This window comes from Coptis chinensis, chromosome 7 (genome assembly GCF_015680905.1).
Source record: "Coptis chinensis isolate HL-2020 chromosome 7, ASM1568090v1, whole genome shotgun sequence".
NCBI classification, from domain to species: Eukaryota; Viridiplantae; Streptophyta; class Magnoliopsida; order Ranunculales; family Ranunculaceae; genus Coptis; species Coptis chinensis.
This window is the reverse complement of record NC_141462.1, coordinates 90,045,694-90,065,505: the sequence shown is the minus strand read 5'-3', so window position 1 is coordinate 90,065,505 and position 19,812 is coordinate 90,045,694. Positions and strand designations below refer to the sequence as shown.

The 19,812-nt window shown below is 35.3% G+C and overlaps 4 protein-coding genes and 1 non-coding gene across 5 annotated transcripts; 2 read left to right on the top strand and 3 right to left on the bottom strand.

Moving 5' to 3' along the window:
* Nucleotides 1-658: 658 nt before the first annotated feature.
* Nucleotides 659-732, top strand: TRNAI-AAU (transfer RNA isoleucine (anticodon AAU)). The gene has a single exon. It is a non-coding gene; the product is annotated as a tRNA-Ile (tRNA).
* A 1,917-nt stretch (nt 733-2,649) lies between these two features.
* On the bottom strand, nt 2,650-8,320 carry FOLK (Phosphatidate cytidylyltransferase family protein). Its single transcript, XM_086572478.1, has 6 exons — nt 7,858-8,320; nt 4,491-4,558; nt 4,286-4,417; nt 3,528-3,643; nt 3,058-3,172; nt 2,650-2,974 (listed from the first exon to the last, which is right to left on the bottom strand). Exons 1-6 carry the CDS (start codon nt 8,236-8,238, stop codon nt 2,797-2,799), a joined length of 990 nt encoding a protein of 329 aa, XP_086428604.1. The 5' UTR covers nt 8,239-8,320; the 3' UTR covers nt 2,650-2,796.
* A 4,150-nt stretch (nt 8,321-12,470) lies between these two features.
* Nucleotides 12,471-13,282, bottom strand: LOC147489860 (uncharacterized). Its single transcript, XM_086574750.1, has 2 exons — nt 13,081-13,282; nt 12,471-12,655 (listed from the first exon to the last, which is right to left on the bottom strand). Exons 1-2 carry the CDS (start codon nt 13,280-13,282, stop codon nt 12,471-12,473), a joined length of 387 nt encoding a protein of 128 aa, XP_086430876.1.
* Nucleotides 13,283-13,336: 54 nt separating this feature from the next.
* Nucleotides 13,337-14,996, bottom strand: LOC147489859 (uncharacterized). The gene is made up of 2 exons (XM_086574749.1): nt 14,582-14,996; nt 13,337-14,220 (listed from the first exon to the last, which is right to left on the bottom strand). The coding sequence occupies exons 1-2, from the start codon at nt 14,994-14,996 to the stop codon at nt 13,337-13,339; spliced, it is 1,299 nt and encodes a 432-aa protein (XP_086430875.1).
* Nucleotides 14,997-17,170: 2,174 nt separating this feature from the next.
* On the top strand, nt 17,171-19,562 carry LOC147489858 (U-box domain-containing protein 1-like). Its single transcript, XM_086570089.1, has one exon. It carries the CDS (start codon nt 17,224-17,226, stop codon nt 19,327-19,329), a length of 2,106 nt encoding a protein of 701 aa, XP_086426215.1. The 5' UTR covers nt 17,171-17,223; the 3' UTR covers nt 19,330-19,562.
* Nucleotides 19,563-19,812: the final 250 nt, after the last annotated feature.

Here is a 19,812-nt window from a genome sequence, read left to right as displayed (position 1 = left end):
ATGAAATTGTTAATTTGTACAAATTCGTTAAAAAAATTGGAAAAAATCAGAAAAATTATAAATAATTAAAACATAAAATAATATGCAGTGTGTTCATTGTTACTTTGAACATATATTAAATTCAAAATTTACAAATATATATGTGAAGTCCTGTTATTTCTTACAATATCCTACAAATATTTGCAATTTAGAAATAAAATATTAAAATAAATGTATAAAAGGTTATTTATCATCATAAAAATCAGAAAATATCGTTAAAAAATTGGTAAACATCGAGAATTAGGAGTCTTTTATCGACTGTTTATTCGTTTAGAAATTTAGTAACCGGTCAATTTGGAGACTTTTTACTTGTTTTTGAAAAAATCAAAGATTTTTGTGACTGATCATGAACAATATAGACAATTGAGGCTGTGGTTGGTAACCAAGTTTGCAAAATTTTGCTAGTCAAATAGAGCAAATGGCTTCTCGGGCCCTTAGGTGGGAAACTCAATGAAAGCTTATTGCGCGGTTGTTTCAGAATATATTAATTTGACATTTGCTTTTGTATTGAGATTATCGAAGCAAACACCAGTATCATGAAAGAAAACAAAACAAAACAAGACAATTCTACATAAGATATTTTTTCTATCAAATAAGAGTACCACCAACCCTTCATCAAGGCCTATTAGCTCAGTTGGTTAGAGCGTCGTGCTAATAACGCGAAGGTCGCAGGTTCGAGACCTGCATAGGCCACTACTGTTATTTCGTTTCTCTATAGTTTTAATTTTTTATTAAATTATCTTTTACCTCTTACTTTTTCACCATTTTAAATCTTCGTTACTGTTCACTGTGGCCAAATTTCAGCTTGGATAAAATTAAAGGTAATGGAACTTTTTGTATGATGAGCATGTGAAATGACATCTCATAAGATTTTTCTTTCTATAAGAGTAATTGCATAGATTCATTATTTTATACTCCAATACATCAAAACCCCACAAACACTTGCACAAGAAAGTGGACAAATCAAATTTGGGAGGCGATGGTTTCTCAGTGATCTTAATAATCAAGATAAGATGTTTCATTGTTAAAAGGTAGTCAAGTAGACATGATATGTCAGTAACAAAAGGTTTCTGCCCACCAAACTTTTCCTTTTTTTTAATTTTTTGTATTATTTTTTGTATTATTTTATTTTGGCACAAGTTAAAGACAATGTATTTGATTCAATCTCCTTTGGGTTCTTTAGTAGTTTAGTATGTGCTGCATGACTTGCATCATAATTCATATCCCGTCTTCCCGTGGCATTCCCCGAGAGACCTCTTGTGAGTGTCAGAAACTCGAACTTGCTGACCTTCGCTTGTGTACGACTGTACGTTAGTTAAGAGTTAGTTGAGACACCTGATAGTTAGTTGATAATATCAGGATTATTAGAGCTTGTGTAATTTCATTTAACGCAATGACATCTTTTCCCCTATAAGTTTAAACCCTACCAAAGAAAATTGGCAAATATATATAATATGTACTTTTTTTTTGAAAGAGTACTAAATTACTGTTCCATGCTAGAATTTGAAAAATGACATAGAAGAAGAAAGTTCCGAGTTCCGACCATCCAATTGAAAACCAGAAGTTGATGTAATGGGTGTCATTTTCCAAGTTCAGAGGAGATCTTGTAACAAACACCAATGATAAACTCCACAGCCATTCACAGATCACTTTTTCTGCTTTCTAAAACTGTAGTTTAAGCACGTACTTTCAGTGCCCACCAAGTCCCCCACGATAATAAAGGATTTGCACATTTCGATTCTTCATTGGCATATTAATGATTTGAAGCTTCTCTAATAGCAAAGATAAAATCAATACTAGATTTCTACTATTCAAGTTCTCATAGCACTCCCTCTCTCATAGGCACATAGCTAGGGACGTTATAGGGTAATAGGGAGGGTTGACCTGCTAAACCCACTACACACGGGCTTGACATTTTGGATAAGCAAATTGGATTTATAAGTCTACTCAGATTATGTCTTTGGAATTTAATCATGTTGGGATTAGGTCAAGAGTGCGCTTGGATCGTTTGGTCTAGCGTGACTGTGGGATCGAGAGTTGAGACTGTTCGCACTGATCTAATAATGGGAAGTGCAATGGTGATGGGATGCTTAAATAATAGCTTTACAGCAGTCTTAAAATATGTCCATGAACAATCATATCGAATTTCCAATTTCAATAACCTTAGATACCTTCCATATAACAATGGGCTACTATGATAAATGATAACATGGTGTACAAGGGACTAATCTCCCATACTCAGTTGCCATACCATTCAAGAACCAGGAAGTAAAGAGCTAGCAATGGTGGATGTCTATAGAGAAACCAATAGAGCGGCAGACTACTTAGCCTACCTATAGAGTCCACATGGTAGCAACTGGTTAGTTCTTAATGCCAATGGATGCTAAGCTGGACAAGATAACTACCCAATACTGAAATGGCTTATACATGTAGACATATTCTAAGCAGGGGTAACTTGCTAGGAGACGAGAAACTCTCAGAGAGTTTAATACCACTGAGAGAACTGTAATTCATTATTCTTTATAAATAAGAAATAACAACCGCTTGCATTTTTGTAAAAGAAAAGAAGAATAAAAAATAGAAGATAGTGGTTCTCAGGCAGCTCATGCCTTTATTTGTTAAATTGGTCCCTTTTTTTTTCCTTTAAAATATACAGTCGTATTACACGTTACTACAATTTTCTTAATCATACACTTCGATTAAAAATAAAATAAAACAAATATGATGACAGAATTGAATAAATCACCCAGCTAGGTGTCAGAAGATAAGACTGCCCACCAATAGAGAAGTCAAGGGAACTGTGAGGTTGTCATCAAGATCGGTACTAATAGGAAGTGATTCCACTACTGCTGAGGCCAAGGATACAATGAGGAAGCCGAATAACATCTCCCAACTCTCATGGACTAACCCAAACAAGGAAAAGTAGTGCATGTACCTGTATGCCCATCACAACGAATCAACAATATATCTCTCACGAAGTACATTTCTGAAGATAAAAAGTGGTTCATAGAAAGTTACCCAACAGAGGCTATGAAACCAGCAGTGGCCATTGCAATACTTCCTTCAAGGGACTTGTTTCTATTATATGGAAGTTTATTTCTGCCAAGTCTTCTTCCTACAATGTCAGCCACACCTGAAACCAGACATAAAAATAAACTAAACCCATTGAGAAAAACATTATAGCTTAATTTTAATTCTTTTATGGCTAATTCAAAAAAATTCAACAATATTATAAGAATACGGATTAAGGCTAGCAAACTGTCCTCCAACAATTTCATCCACACCTGAGAATACCTAAACAATTATACTCTAAACCCATTGCTAAAAACAACTTAACAGAGTTTTCAAACTTTTTAAGCGTGATTAAATTTTGTCTAGAAAACCTCTAAGGAATTTATTTTCTGTTTCTTCCAAAAGTTGTGGCAGATAATTTTGCATGCTTTTATAACTGCATCGCTATAGTAATACACCCAAACAATGAGCAGTACCATCTCCAGCACACAAGTTGCAAATTGCTGCGATTGCGATAGGGGAGGTTCGCCAGTAGATAACAGAAGCCAGACTTATTGTTATGACATAGTATAGTGGCCCCTTCAGAAGTTCCCTGAGGTTTTGGAAAATAAAGGAAGATCCTGTCAAATGTTAAACCACAATAACCACAGTAGTAGTAGTAGAGTAACTCTTCCAAGAAGTTTGACCAGCAAGTATAAACTAGCACACTTTCGTGCAGTATTCAGAGGCACCACAAACTGGTGAGTTTCTCTAAAAGTTCAAGTAAGATAGAGTAAAATTGTTGATCCTATGAATCTATTTCACAGGCAAAAATTCAAAACAACTGTTGGACTTTTGTCTCTGGTCACCAGCAGTCTACTAGACTCTTGGCATACAAAATTCTCCTATTTAGGATCTGGCAGTAGCACCAACACCTGATGGGGTTCTCTACAGAAGATGCCCAAGACAATCAACCCAAACTGTTGATTCTAACAATCTGTTCTGCAGTTTAGGATATACTAGATGGAAATTAAGGCCAACGTTGAAATAGTGGTATGAAATTTTGGACGAGGTTGTCTAGAAGCCTATTTGATTCTTAGCATGCAGAATCTCATATCAAGAAATAAGTACCCAATGAGTGGTGGAGTTTAATGCATTGACAAGGCACCATGCAAAAAGCACAGTTGGATCCAGATAGGTAAGGCTAGCAGGTGTTATGACTTGTGACCCAAGAATATCTAACAAGTTTTACAACCTGTGATCTCCATATCTACTCATTGATTTAACTGTGGCCTCATCTTTATAAACTCCAAATCCCAAGAGAAGCACCCGTATGATATTCACTCCTGGAGTAAGAGCTGCTAGAAATGCCGCTTCGCGTCGATAACTGTCAAGATCAAGAGAACATTATTTGACATCAAAGAATGAGGAATAATGATAACATAGCCAAAAGAGATTACCTGAAAAGTGGCCAGAAAAGCATGAAAACCAGTCCAATGGTTATGTGCACAAATTTCCTGACAAGTTTCTGCATAGAAAAGAATGGGTTAAGGTAAATAATATGGTCATAGGACGACTGACAGAAGTACTGATTATGCATGTTGGCTCTAAATCACAAATAAGTCAATGCCACTGAGTGCATATGTTTCAGGGAAAGACTTTGGTGTTCCACAAATGCTTTGAATTTATCTCAAAGGCATATTTTCACTTACACTGCTCCAGAACAAGTTAGCTTGCACAGTAAAGGGAAATATCTTCATTGAGCATCTTATGACTGCAATAAAACAAGGCAAAAAGGGGTGGGTAGAGAAAGTGCCACATGAGATAATCCATCTTTTCCTCCAAAATAATTCTTTTAATCAAATTCCACGAGTTTTTCTTTGCTGTTAACATTTCAGCATCTTATTAGCATAAGTAGAAACACACTCATCAAAAAGGAAAATGTGATGAAAATAAGCTAAGCTAAACAACTGAAACCCAACAAGCGATTCCCAAAAAAATAGTCCCTCCTCTCTCTATTCCTAAGTTACATTGACACGGTGAAATACCAGAAATGGAGGTATATCACACACAATATGTGTGCGTTGTGTTGGACACGGAGACGTGTCCGACACGGATTATGTATTAAAATATGGCGTGTCCATGTAACATAGCTCTATTCATCGGAGTCCAAAGGCCTGAGGTGGCTTCAGTGTTGCGAATCGTGAACTCTATGAAAGCTGATATATCCTGAACATAACATCATTTCTCCTTTTCCAGAATGACCGCCATCTCGCATTTCTGGATCTGGAACAGACGGAAGGCAGTTCCCAAAGCTGCAGTTGTAGGAGATAAGACAAGAGACCACAGAATGAGCATCAATGGCTTGGCTGATGTTAATTCCCACCAGATGAAGCAAATAAAACCATACTTCCATGCTGAAACCACAACGAATCGTCAGGTGGCTTATTTGTTTTCCTCTTCTAGTTCACATAATGCACATGTTAGAGACACGTCTTTTCCCCTTGCTCTAGACTGTTCTCGTCTCAAAATTTTACCTTGAAGCATACACCAAAGCGAAAACTGCACTTGGGGAGGACGATGGTACTCCTTGCAGCCGATACGAGATGTTTCTGGCCAGAGCTTTGTAAAAAGACCAGGCACTAAAGGAATCATTTCTGGACAGTTTCAAACCCATTTATTGTGCTCATCTGAATTATCCGTCCTGAAAGAGCCCCAATATTCACATAACTCCACTATAAGCCATCCCTCCATAATATCACTAAATAATTATCAGGCCGCCATATTTCACAACCCAACATTTTCTATCATTCATGTTGTAATCAATATATGGACCAAAAAAAGTAGCGGACTAAGGTCTTCACTGTTAGTGAAGACACGTTAATCCAATGATTGGTTGAGCTTCTTGGATACGACATGTTCGATGATACATCTGGGATCCTCTTAAAATGAGGATCCACCATTACCATTCTAGCTTAGTGAACTTTTTCCAACTGCTCCATAGTTTATATGGAATGGCTATAACTTACAGTGCCCTGTTTTCCAATTGCAGAGGTAGTTTGAAATTGATGTCTTAACAGAGCAAAACATGAATACAATTTTGCAGTGATTCTGTTCATGGTTAATTGCTCAACAACTGGAAGATACGGTATAGACATACGAATAATAATACACTGACTGATTCATGAATTTCAAAGTACAAGCAAGAGAACTGGCACAAACTCCATGCTACACAACATTTTTTTAAACGAGCTAGCACAATTTCCCTCCAAGATATCCAACTATTCCTAGTATATAGATATAGAACGCAAGGCTTCTTGCATGCCTAGGTACAAACATCTAATGAACTCATCAAAACCTGATCTCTTTTAATTCCTAAGGTTTACAAGGCACATGTAGGACTCAAAGTTACCTAACTCACACTTCGGGAAAACAGCGACAGCTTACCTTGGGTTGCTGAAGGGAATCACACTGATCCCAGATCTCAAAGGTAGTTTTAATGAGAGGATTAGAAACTGCAACATGTATCTAGAAATCACTGGATTAAAAGGAAGTATCAGGCTATCAATAAAATAGTCTACTTTTAGTTTCATAATATTCATGAGTTCATGATCTAGGTTCAGCTTAATGTGTTTACTATGACTGGGAGCTCTGAAAATGGAAATACCAGGCCTGCTTGTCTCATTGGCAATGTTATGAAGTTGCAAATATATCAGGAAAAAACAATTTAGTAAATCAAATCACAAACTGTACAAATAAAATTTTGATGGTATATCATGTAAAGTAAGAAGAAATACTACCTTCAGTACAAGTCTTTTTTATTTGAGGTGAGTTTTGTTCTTTTACGTCTGTTAAACATAACTAAATAAGCCAATATAATATCTCGTTTCAAGCGCAATTGGGTGGACACATTGGAAGGAGAAGAACAAGAGGATCTTGGAAGCAAAGGAGACGACGACCTTACACAAGATTGTGGAGGAGGTCATAGAGAATTTGTATGGTTGGTTTTGTGCTTGTCGGATATTAAAAGGGTGATGTTTAGATGTAATTGGAACACTCTTGTAACATGAGGTGTACACATTTGAGTGGTCTAGTAGCTACTTGCTATTTAATTGAGACTCATATATTGTATAATGTGCTTCATGCATATACATATATGTATCTCTCATTTCAAGTCTCTGAGTAAATATTCGAAGGCTATCTTCTTCTTTCTTTACAGAAGATGGTAATCCACCTGTCATGTAAAAAAAATGATAGGCCATAACAAACACTTGAATAAATTTACTGATATGCTTCCTTTAATTCCTATGTTACATGGACACGCCATATTTTGAGAATAATCGGTGTTGGATACGTATCCACGTGGGACCCATATCGAACACATTGTGTGAAATATACCTCAATTTTTTATATTTATCCGTCTCAAACACTCTGTGTTGGGTACGGACACACCCATCCGTGTCAATGTAACTTAGTTTGATTCATAATTCTGAAAAACAAATTAAAGACTATCGGATTTATCTCAATTACAAGCCCATACTTATAATCTAGGATTTCTTGGGAACCAAGAGTCCAACACCTAGAAATCAGACTCTTACAAAGCTAATTAATCAATTTGGAGCTGAATGGATCCACATGTAATTTCTTTGTATCGTTATCCTAGAACCTCTAGGACACACTATACTAGGTTTTTAACAATGGGTATCGGTTGGTGGATGCTGATAAAAACATATTTAACCTATAGTTTCCCTACATTTACTCCAAATCAACTAAAGGAATCGCTTCAAGAACATTTGAACACTTGTATAAAGAGAAAAGAGAAAGTACCTGATCCAGAATCCCTCGCTTAGCGACTTCACCCCAGAACACAAGCAAAGCAAGAGCAGTAGCAGCAGCTGCAGCACTGACACAGTAATCATTGAGCACAAGGTTATCCGAAAACATGGCAGCTGAAACGGGTTTTATATTTCGTCGAGCTCGAAATGAGAATGAGTTGACTTGTGAAATGAGGATTAAGCTGTTTTTATAGGGAATGTAACCGGAAAAACAGGGAGTACCGGTTTTAGCATGATGAGTAGTCAACGAGGAAGGAACATGGGGAAGTGGTGGTGCGAGTGTGGTTTTGAGATGAATCCGGTTATTAGTAGAAGTGAGAGTGGACCGAAGTGGATTGGTAGATGAGAATAAGCTGGCAACAAGTTTTGCCATAATATAATAATATAATATATAAACTAAAAAAGAGTCGTCGATAAGTGATAGTTAAGTCACATGATTACTGTTTGGGAAATGAGGACTGAACTGATTTGTACTTCGGTAGTGTTGTTTTCGGAACTTCACATCATGAATGTGCATGGTACACCAGTATTCGCAATTTCGAATTGAATATCGGAATTTTGATGCGGTGTTTGAAAATCAGGTTTTAAGATAAATCTCCCTGCCCCGGTAAATGGTTCAATAAAACACCCTTCAAAACCAACCAACTCATGAAACCCTCCTATTTTAAGAAAAAACATTATAAAAACGGAAATACCCCTATAATGTCTTTCTTTCCTCTCTTTCCAATTTTCAACATGAGAACTCCCGTTTTTTTTTGTTTGACCGAGAAATCACTTCAAAATAACATAAAATGCAAAAAATATTAATATCATTCATTTCATGAAAAAAATAAATTACAAAAGTGGTAGCTCTCGTGAAGGTTGTAGATTCGGTTTTTTACGAGACGATTTTGGGATTGAAAACCATTTGAAGATGATATTATTTGAAAAAACTTATTCAAGTCGTCGTGATTTCGAAATGCAAAAATTCATATATCAAAAAGATAAAATAGACTTTCAAAAAAACACTTTGTAAAACAAATTTTAATAGAAAAACAGTATGTAAAAATAAATTTGCATAGTTGAATTTCTATGCAAAAACAAAATTACATAGTGATTGGATTTGCATGGAAAAATCACTATGTAAAAATAAATTTGCATACTCAAATTTGTATGCAAAAACAATTTTACATAATGACAAGACCCAATTTGTTCGAATAAATGAAGAAGAAAAAATAGAAAAATCAATATATAAAAATAAATTTTCATAGAAAATCGGTATGTAAAATTAAATTCACATAGAAAAATCACCACGTAAAAATAAAATTGCATAGTAAAATTTCTATGCAAAAGCATATTTACATAATGATGGGATTAGCAAAGAAACATCATTATGTAAAAATAAATTTGCATACTAAAATTTACAAAAAACAATTTACATAGTGATGGAAAATGTTCAAAATAGATCGAAGAAAAAGAAAAAGAAGAATAAATAAAACAAATACCGAGACACGACTAACAAATGGTTGAGAGAATAAGTGATTATTTCATTTATTCATCATGAAGCTTTGTTTCTTCATTGAACATGATTTCTACATTATTGTTGAACCTGATTTCTTCATCGTCGAACCTTATTTCCTCATTATCGAACCTTATTCCCTTAATTTCCAAGTTGAATCATGTTATCGAAGTTGAATCATGTTATTGAAGTTGAATAAGTGTTTTTTCTTTGAAATGGCGATGAATATGACATGTTTATCTAAAAGGGTAAAAAAGGAAGCAAAAAATTGGGAAAATAAAAAACATACCGTGATTTTTTCTCAACTGAAAAAACGGGGAGGTTATTTGATGAGATACTATAAAATAGGGAGGTTAGGAGGTATGGGCCAATAGGAGGGTGTTTATATACAATCATAATAGAACCAGGGGGCTGATCTGAGGCCCATTTCTTGGTTTAAGAATAAGGCATTGAAAATTTGAAATATTAATATAAGATTGAAATTCCATTGATTATGAAATTCAACTTGAATTTTTCTGCATTTATCGAGATTTAGACAATTTTGAAATCCCAAAACTATGGCCCACTTTGGATTTGTGAAAATGTTATGTTTCTTTGCAAAAGTGCAAAACTGCATGGTGAAATGAAATTTGTTAATTATTGGTGTGATATTATTTACTAAAAAAAAAAAAAAAAAAAATCTTATTACTAAGGATTATGTTGAGGTAACATTTATACGATAACACGTGTACGTGCACATAGACAATGTACATATTTGGCAGTCTCCATTACTCACATTCTCTCTCTATTGCAATTCTATTTAAATGTTGTGAGTGTTAGGTTTAGACATTTCTTCCATTCCCTCTCCATTTTTTTTTTTCCGATTTGGATGGTGAGTAAATATGGATGCATTTTAAATCTATAAATTTTGGTTTATTTAGTAAAAGCGCTAATATAATGTTATTTTACTTTGCAGGTAAATTAATGGAAGAAAGGAACAAGATGGTGGTCACGGGGCAACCTCCACATTATGGAAAAGCCCCTTCTAGTACTTTTAATTTAAGTCAAAAATTTATTGGTAAGCTTAACGATGATGAATCTCAATTAATAGTTCCCCCAAATATGTTGCCACCTGAGAAAGTTTTCTCGACTGCATTGATATTTGGAAACATCAACAACGATGGATATAGTAAATTCAATACCAATCCATCTAATGTTGTTGTTTCGGTAATTCCAAACATTACTACAACTCCTTCAACCAAAGTGGATCGACCGCAAAATGTTACTACTCAACCAAAAAAGGGGCGTGATATCAATCCACATATGGAACCAAAGAAAATGAAACGGTGGGTCTACCTTTTTTATACATACTCTCCCAATAGTTTTAATTAATAAACACTACTTTTTTTTCTTTTTCTTTTTATCATCTTCAATTTTTTTAATTATTATTTTTTAATGGATCATCTTATTATTTGATTATAGGATCCTTGCTAATCGAGAATCAGCACAAAGATCTCGAATTAAGAAGCTAGAATATACAACTCAACTCGAACGAACTGTAGACTGTTTAAGGGTATTAAATTTTTTTTCTTTCTCGATAAAATTAATTAGCAATGCCAAAGATCTATCATGCGTTAATAGGTTTGTACTTATGTATCGTCTTATTTGCTTATAGGATAAAATAAATTCTCTCACTCCGCAAGTTGCTTGTCATGAACAACAACGCAATTTTTTGACATTGGAGAACAATGCCATCAAACAAAAGATTGCAAGTGTTATATCTGAAATTTCATTTAAAGATGGTACGACACTATTTTTGTCAACATTTTTCCTTTTCTCATTTTTGGAAATAACTAAACTGTCCATGAATTTTATGATATGGTTCTTTCAATATTTCAATACTATGCATCTACGGAATTATTTGTTTAACTCTTATAAAAATTGTTTGTAGCTCAATTCCAATTGCTCAAGGATGAGAAACAAAGGTTGTGGCAACTTTATCTACTACAAATTCAACACTTCAAACAGTGAAAACCATAAGAAAGAGTTGGATTAGACAATCATTTTCTCTGCATGGATGCAGTGAAATTGTTTCTTTAAATTATTTCCTCAAATATATGGATTGTTTGATAATAAGTTGCTACATGTTTTCTATTGGTTGGTGCTTTTAGGCCAGATTTGTGAAATATGACCAAATATTTGACTTTGGTCATATTTGTAGCATGTCCAAATCGAGGCTCTGTATGTGATTATAAAAATAATACTAGAGAAGTTTGTGGAGCCCCGCAATATTCGCATCACTTCAATTCCCTTGCTCGATCCAGGTTTGCCACCAGGGACAAACCCTGTTAGGGCTTAGGGTATTCGCTGTAATGTGAATACCCTCAAGTTTTAGTACAAACACTATTAGTACCTACAAACTATTATACTATATTAAGTAAAATATACATATTATGACTAGGGGCTGATCCAGGAATGTTAAGCTGGGAGGCTGTACTTAAGTTAAACTATATATATATATATATATATATATGCATGGGATAGAGGCACATTATTATGCGTATATTATAGCCACATTGTAAATTAATTCAAGCAAAATTATGGACTTAAAAGTTGAATTAAGGGTTGATTTTTTGTAGATATGATCTCCCCACCATGGAGAACATGCTCACAAAAATTTAGCTCATTCAAAGAAGTCTAACATTAGAACATGCTCACAAAAGTTTTAGACCATTAGATGAAAAGTTAAAAATGAACACAAATGAACACTAATTTTTACATGGTTAGACATATCCAAATATTATGATTTTTTGTGAGAATGATCTTCATGGTGGGGAGATCATCTCCACAAAAAACTAGGCCGTAATTCATTTGTATGTAAAAAATGTGGCTATAATGTGCACATAATGAATGTGCCTCTATCCCTTCCCATATATATAACAATGTCCCACTAAAAACTATATGGGCATTATCTTCGCTTTCATATTTCCAACAAACATCATACCAAAAAGTAATCATCTTCATTATACTATTCAAAATGAACAAAAACAAATGTCTTTACATAGACACATACTCACAATAGATCTTGACAAGTATAACAAAAGACATCCAAAAGTTAAAACATGACACTAATGAAATTGTGACTTGTGAGGTTTCTTATCAAATTCATCTATTGCTAACTCTATATCAACTTCGTTAGTAAACTCCCTTTCGATGTATATAACCATGTAATCCGCAAGAAACTCGTCATCCATCTTATTACAGAGTCGTGTTTTGACAAGTTTCATAGCTGAAAAGGCTCGTTCAACAGTCGCTGTGGAGATAAGAAGAGTCAAGACAAACAAATCAATCTATTAATCAAATGATAAATAGTTGACTTTATTGTTTCAACTAAAGCTCGACATAACTCAAAAATGGTAGACAATTTTTGAAAACAAGGATGATGAGTCACATCAAGCTTATAATGTTGTAGTTGACTTCTCAAAATAAGTATCTCATGCTTCGTGAAGTCTTTACAATAATATTTCTCGATGAGCTTGCAAATATCATCAATATGAAAGTGCTTAAAAGCATCTTTCGGGTCCAAAGCCGAACTAAGAGAAAGAAGCTCCATTGCTTCCTCAGAGAATCTACTATTTAACTCCACCAACTGGTAATTTATTACAACATTGAATATATCAACGTGGTAGTGGTGCTCAACTATAATACAATCATTATGTTGGCAAGAACGACGTGTACCTGTCATATGACGAGAGCTTATATTAGGAATATCAATGTCATGCTTCTTGCAAAAAGAAATCACATCCCCAAGGAAACTATCCCAACTTGTTTCTCTAAACTCTTGAAGAAGCTCCTTCGTACTTGAGACTAAACCTATGGCATTTAGAATGTCTTGAGACTTCACTTGCAAGGCTTTACATAGTACATTTGTGATTCCCATAGTCTTATGCAATAAATGAAACATAAAGACAAATTCAAAGTCTCTCATAGCAACCTAAGAACCCTTAGCTTCCCCACGCATGGTGTTACTAGACCCATTCTTCATGATGAGTTCAAGAACCGTACAAATTGCATCATACATCTCCATCAAGCTACAAATTGATTCATAGTGAGAACTCCATCGAGTTTTTCCAGCTCGTTGCAATGTACAAATTTGATTAGCACCTCGTCCACTATTAAGTTCACCAATTGTTAACAAGTTTTCAATTTCCTCTTTTCGAGCTTTCTCTAACTCTTTCGTCCTCTTAGGCGGAACATGGAGATTAACAATGGATGCCAACTTTGAAAAGAATAACCAAACATCAAAAACATCTTTAGAAGTTGCAACTAATGCAAGTTGTAGTCGATGCGCAAAACAATGCACATAATATGCATAAGGACACTCCTTAAGAAATAGTGCTTGTAATCCATTCCATTGACCACACATATTACTAGCACCATCATAACCTTGGCCTCTCGTATTTCCAATAAACAAATTCTTACTAGCAAGAATTTTGGAGATCTCCTTTTTCAAAGTTAATGCACAAGTGTCTTCAATACCAACAATAGCAAAAAACATCTCTCTAACAAAACCATCACGATTAACAAATCTTATAATAATTGCCATTTGCTCTCTTCGTGAATTATCTTGTGCTTTATCCACAATGATACAAAACTTTGCATCACCAACATCCTCACGTATTTTCTTTCTCACATTTTCGACAAATATATGCAAAAGTGCCTTTTGAATACCACGTGAAGTATACATGACATTTCCCGAACAATTACCTACTATTTCAACAACTTTCTTGTTCAAATTTTTTGAAAACTCAAACATTGCAAGGAAGCTTCCACAATTCTTTGATTTCTTTGACTCATCATGGCCTCTAAAAGGAAACCCTTGTAGTATAAGCATCCAAATACATTAAACAACATTTTGAAGTATGATCCGATTATTTGCAATTACTTTATTAGAAAGTCTATTGATAACACTATCTATATATCGAGAAGGATTCATTAGATTCTCACAAATATAATGTTACCGACCTATGTGGAGAACAAATACCACCTTCATGTTTCAAAAAAGGACATTGCTTCCCATTGTTAACTTTCCTTCAATTTTGAAACCCATCAATGGTAAACACCGGATGCTTCGGAGGATTGGTTTCAAAGAGAAAACAATATAAACAATATGCTCTATCCTAGTGGAGTAAGTACTCTAGCCAAGGAAATAGTTTGTACCAATTAGTGTTGAACTGACGTCCTTGCTTTCCAAACATAGTCAATGAATAATTTTTTTTGTTCTCATGAGCCGGTCGACAAGGTCCCATTCTAAGATAAACTACTCGGACTTCATCACGCTTAACAAGTGGGTATTCATATATAGCAATACGTTTACCCGGATCACGTTCAAATAGAGAAGTGACATCAACTTCCATAGGTGTAACTTCTTGAGCTTTGGAAGAATGTTCAACTCCGACTCTTTGGACTCGAGAAGAAGGTTCAACTCTTTCAATTTCGACAACTTGAACTTTGGTAGGACGTTGCTCATCCCCATCAAGTTTTGAATTATCAAGAATAGATGTTGAAGTTTCGTCACTTTCCAGTTTATCATCTTTTCGCTTATAGAATGATAGAAGAGTTAATGGTTTTTTGGGCGCTTGATGATGCGACATTGTAACCTAAGATATTAAATAATTATCAATATACAATAGATAGAGAAAATAATTATCATTGGGTGTTATCACATCATCCACACAATCCAAAATTTCTAATGCATAAAACAAAATCCAATTCAAACAAATAGTTCTATTGGTGTCACTAAATCCCTAGACAAATAAACAAATTCATATAAACAATTTAAATAAATTGGTCTTAACTAAACTAATGTCTAATGCACAAACATTTAAACAACTAAACAAGTATCATAATAAGTTAATAAATTGAGAATGATTGAACTAAAAAATTTACCTTATGAGAATAATAAGAGTTTGCAAGAGTCGAAGAAGTGAAGAACCAAATAAAAGAATAAACAAATACTGAAATACTCCCAAGACTGAGATACTACTCGTCAGTGCTGCCACCCGAGAGGCCGAGAGTTTAGACTTTAGAAGTTCTGACTTCTGAGTTACCCGGGAGGCCGAGAGTTTCTCTCTGTTCGTTATTTCTTTTGAGCAACTTCTAACTCTTCATTATTTCTAACTTTCTAATGGGCTGGGCTAAATTTGTTGGGCTTAAATTTCTACTTTGAACACTACTACTTCTTCTTCTTTTTTCAAAAACTTGGGTGTGCTGCCCCCCTCCCCACCACTATTATGACATATTATAACACGAGAATTATTGATGTTAAAACCTTCAATTTTCTTCTTTAATCCATGTATGATGTAAGATTCTAATCCATGTAATAAAGTTAGTGCTTTCATTTTAATAAAATAGGGGTAAGGGACCTCTCAAAAACCCTGCTTACCTTTAAAAAAAATAAAAATAAAAATCTACTTTAATCTATAAATAAATTTTTGTTTAGCGAATAAAGAAACTCAAAATTGTTCTAGTTTGTCATTTTAGCAGTAAGAAAAATTGCCACAATTTGATCTGATCAGATGCAAATATTATGGTTGAATACCCTCGACAATATATGTGTCTGCCACTACTGCAGTATCAACCATTTTCCAGCCTTGAACCTCCCAAGCTTACCCTAGCCCAAACCCAAAACACTCAACAGGATGAACCTACACATTACAAATTGTATTCTAGATAAACAATAATTATAGATAGATTTTTATTAGTTTATTATTATTATTATTATTATTATGTGGGCAGCTGAATGAGATATATTGTTTAATGGGTCAAGACCGAGTCCAACCAAGATTTGGTTCAAATTTGATTAGATTTGTATTTTTAAGTAATATAAGAAAAATGACAATTAAAAATTAATTTAGTAAACAGTCTAGAATTTATCAATAGCACCTACAAACAGCTACACTAGACCTGTTGACAAGAGAAGTGGCTTGAAGTCAAGTGGTGAAAAACATTGAATTAGAGATTGATGATTTACAAAAATGGTTTTTCGAACCGAATTGGATTATGGCGATCCAAGCCACCAGTTCAATCATTATTAATCAACCGTTCTTTGAAAACAATCACTTCGGGTCTGGTTGGTTCACACAAAGAACGGTTGCTAAGCAAGTGATACTTTTCTCCATGTAGACACTAATAGAGGTTAATCAATTTGTTGGAAAAGTTGTTTTTTAGGAGGGGGCGAGTCGTAAAGTTTTTGTATGATTTCTTTTGCAAGTGCTAAACTATTCACACCTAATTCAAGCCTATAAAACGAGTTAGTTGAGAAAGTAGCACAACCCCCCTATCAAAGGATTTTTCAACTTGTTATGATGCTATAATAAATAAGAAAATTTCAAAGTTAGACACTGATAGAGATTAATCAATATATGGGTACACAACGAATGAATCTTGTTATTCATCAACAAAATGGTCTTGTCAACAATTGAAATATACAACGGGCTTCAGAATTTATTTGTGGAAAATCAAACTTTAAACATTGCCATTATAATGCACCCTATGACTAAATAATTCTTCAAATTGTGCGGCTAAATGTCGTTACCGAAGTCTTCTTGCACTTGGATTTTTAGATTTTAGCTCTTGGAACTAAGCAGTGCTCCTTTGACTCTCTCACAAGTTTAAATACTTAAATAAAGTGGAGGGAAATGTAATTCCTCCACATGGCAGCAACCCATTAAGTCCTAATTCCCGCCATTAACTACCAACCTTTTTGTCACCTTGCTAAGCTAGTGAACAAACATAAACTGTTAAAGGACACCTAATATCATGATTATTCTAAATTAGAAGAAGCTTCTAAATAATCGGAATGGCTAATGAAGCTTAGAAATGGAAAAAAAGAGATCCATGAATGCAACTAAAGCTCCAATTCTCATGGCTTCTCCATCTTCAGGCTTTCTTCCAACAGGTTCTCTAATAGAATCTTTGGTTCACATCTCCAACCAAGTGTCTACAATGAACAAACTTCCTTTCGTGCAATCGCGTAATATCTCTACCATGATAAGAAGGATCAAACTTCTTTCTTCACTATTTGAGGAGATTCGAGACACCAAAAGTCCATTTCCACCTTCCTCGATATTATGTCTAACAGAGTTATTCTCGGTTATTCGAAGGGTGAAGCTTTTGATTCAAGAGTGTAATGAAGGGAGTTCATTGTGGAACCTTGTACAAATGGAATTAGTTTCCAAGCAATTCCATGTGTTGGTGAAAGAGATGGCAAAAGCGCTTGATATTCTTCCTTTGAGTTTGCTTGATGTTACGTCAGATGTTCGAGAGCAAGTAGAACTTCTACATAAGCAGACCAAGAGGGCTAGTGTAGTTGTTGATCCTTTAGAGTGTCAGAGAAGGGAAGAGCTACTGCAAGTGATGACCAGCAACAGTAGTGATAAGACTGCGGGTAAGAAGAGGGGGATTGTGGATTGCAAGAAAGTAGAAGAGATTATGTGTGACATTGGTTTGACAAGCCCAGCTGACTTTGAAGAAGAAATTTCGAGGTTAGAGGCAGAGGCGCAGAAGCAAGCGGGTACAGGAGGTCTTATTGTGATATCCAATATCAATAATCTTGTTTCCCTTGTTTCATATTCAAAATCTATTATTTTCAGGGATGAACAAATAGAGAAAGATCAACAGCAGTTGGAGCACAGTTCACTGGCCTTGTTATTTCAGAATCCAGACAACTCTTCTTTGACTTCTCAATCAACAACTTTCACCATACCTGATGAGCTCCGTTGTCCAATTTCTTTAGACTTAATGCGAGATCCTGTGATAGTAGCGTCAGGTCACACCTATGATAGGAATTCGATCAGCCAATGGATTAATTCGGGTCATCATTCATGTCCTAAGAGTGGGCAGAAACTAATTCACATGGCTTTGATACCCAACTATGCACTTAAGAGCTTAATCCATCAATGGTGCCAAGAGAACAATATCCCCTTAAATGAACCCTCTTCCTCCACATCATCCTCAGATCAACTGGAGAGGAACAGTAGTAAACGGAAACAATCAGAGAAGGCCATAGACCACATCTCTGCCACAAAATCTGCTTCTGATGCTGTCAGGATGACCGCGGAGTTCCTAGTAGGAAAAATAGCAACTGGGTCTCCTGAGGTTCAAAGGCAGGCAGCATATGAACTCCGGTTGCTAGCAAAAACCGGAATGGACAACCGTCGAATCATTGCAGAAGCTGGTGCTATCCCATTCCTAGTTACATTGTTAAGCACACATGATCCAAGGATTCAGGAAAATGCTGTGACAGCTTTGCTTAACCTCTCAATTTTTGACAACAATAAGGTGCTGATAATGGCAGCTGGTGCAATTGACAACGTTATAGAAGTTCTGCAATCTGGGAAGACCATGGAAGCAAGAGAGAATGCAGCAGCGGCAATTTTCAGCTTGTCCATGATAGATGATTGCAAGGTTGCAATTGGTGCTAGGCCGAGAGCTATCCCAGCCTTGGTGGGGCTACTGAAGGAGGGGACTACTGTTGGGAAAAGGGATGCTGCCACAGCTCTGTTCAACCTTGCAGTCTACAATGCTAACAAAGCAAGTGTGGTGGTTGCTGGAGCAGTCCCTTTGCTCATTGAGCTGCTTATGGATGATAAGGCAGGAATCACTGACGATGCATTGGCAGTACTAGCTCTTCTTTCAGGTTGCATTGAAGGATTGGAAGAGATAAGGGAGAATAGGGTGGTGGTGCCTCTTCTAATTGATCTTTTGAGATTCGGTTCTCCAAAAGGGAGGGAGAATTCAGTAACTCTTCTGCTGGGGTTGTGCAGGAATGGAGGAGAAGAACTGGCAAGACGCTTGTTGATACACCCACATAGTATTCCTTCACTGCAGTGCTTGGTTTCTGACGGTTCCCTCAAGGCTAGAAGGAAGGCTGATGCTCTTCTTAGATTGCTGAACAGATATTGCTCTCAGTCTCACCTTGGATGATGAACAAGTACAGAACAAACAAAGACAGAAAAAACTATAAATAGAAACTGTAAATGTGTGGTATCTTATAATGGAAATATTGTTCATAGATACTTCAAGTAATTCAGATTTCAGAGTTCGCAATCTGAGGGGGTTTTGTGTTCTTGTCGCTTTCTTAGAGAATGAGTGGAGATTGCGCTAAATTCAGTCACTGATCTATCTCCCATCGAAGAATTAGAATTCACAATTCTTAAGTCTAAATGTTTTATAATTCCACTACTTGGCTCCAAAATCGGCGATATTCTTATTTCCAAAATCAAGACTGTCATTGGTAATATCAGTTACATAGTAATCAGTTTAACTAAGGTGCAGTCTCTTGAATTAGAGGGACCCGTTGAATTATTAACTCAAGTGGTTCGATATTGGGAGATAAGCACCACTGTGTCTGTACCATTCAGAAATTTTAGTTTGTAACAGCGCTAGATTGAATTATAATATAAAGAT

Bases quoted from the DNA above. Each gene is read 5' to 3' on its own strand.
- FOLK (XM_086572478.1), bottom strand. From the start codon at position 8,238: ATGGCAAAACTTGTTGCCAGCTTATTCTCATCTACCAATCCACTTCGG. The intron at 3,644-4,285 runs GTTGTAAAACTT...CCAAAACCTCAG, and splicing joins AGTAGATATGGAGATCACAG to GGAACTTCTGAAGGGGCCAC. The intron at 3,173-3,527 runs GTACTGCTCATT...GTCTGGTTTCAG, and splicing joins CAACTTGTGTGCTGGAGATG to GTGTGGCTGACATTGTAGGA.
- LOC147489858 (XM_086570089.1), top strand. From the start codon at position 17,224: ATGGAAAAAAAGAGATCCATGAATGCAACTAAAGCTCCAATTCTCATG.
- LOC147489859 (XM_086574749.1), bottom strand. From the start codon at position 14,996: ATGTCGCATCATCAAGCGCCCAAAAAACCATTAACTCTTCTATCATTC. The intron at 14,221-14,581 runs GTCAGTTCAACA...TTATACTACAAG, and splicing joins TATGTTTGGAAAGCAAGGAC to GGTTTCCTTTTAGAGGCCAT.
- LOC147489860 (XM_086574750.1), bottom strand. From the start codon at position 13,282: ATGGGAATCACAAATGTACTATGTAAAGCCTTGCAAGTGAAGTCTCAA. The intron at 12,656-13,080 runs GTACACGTCGTT...TTATCTCCACAG, and splicing joins AAGCTCTCGTCATATGACAG to CGACTGTTGAACGAGCCTTT.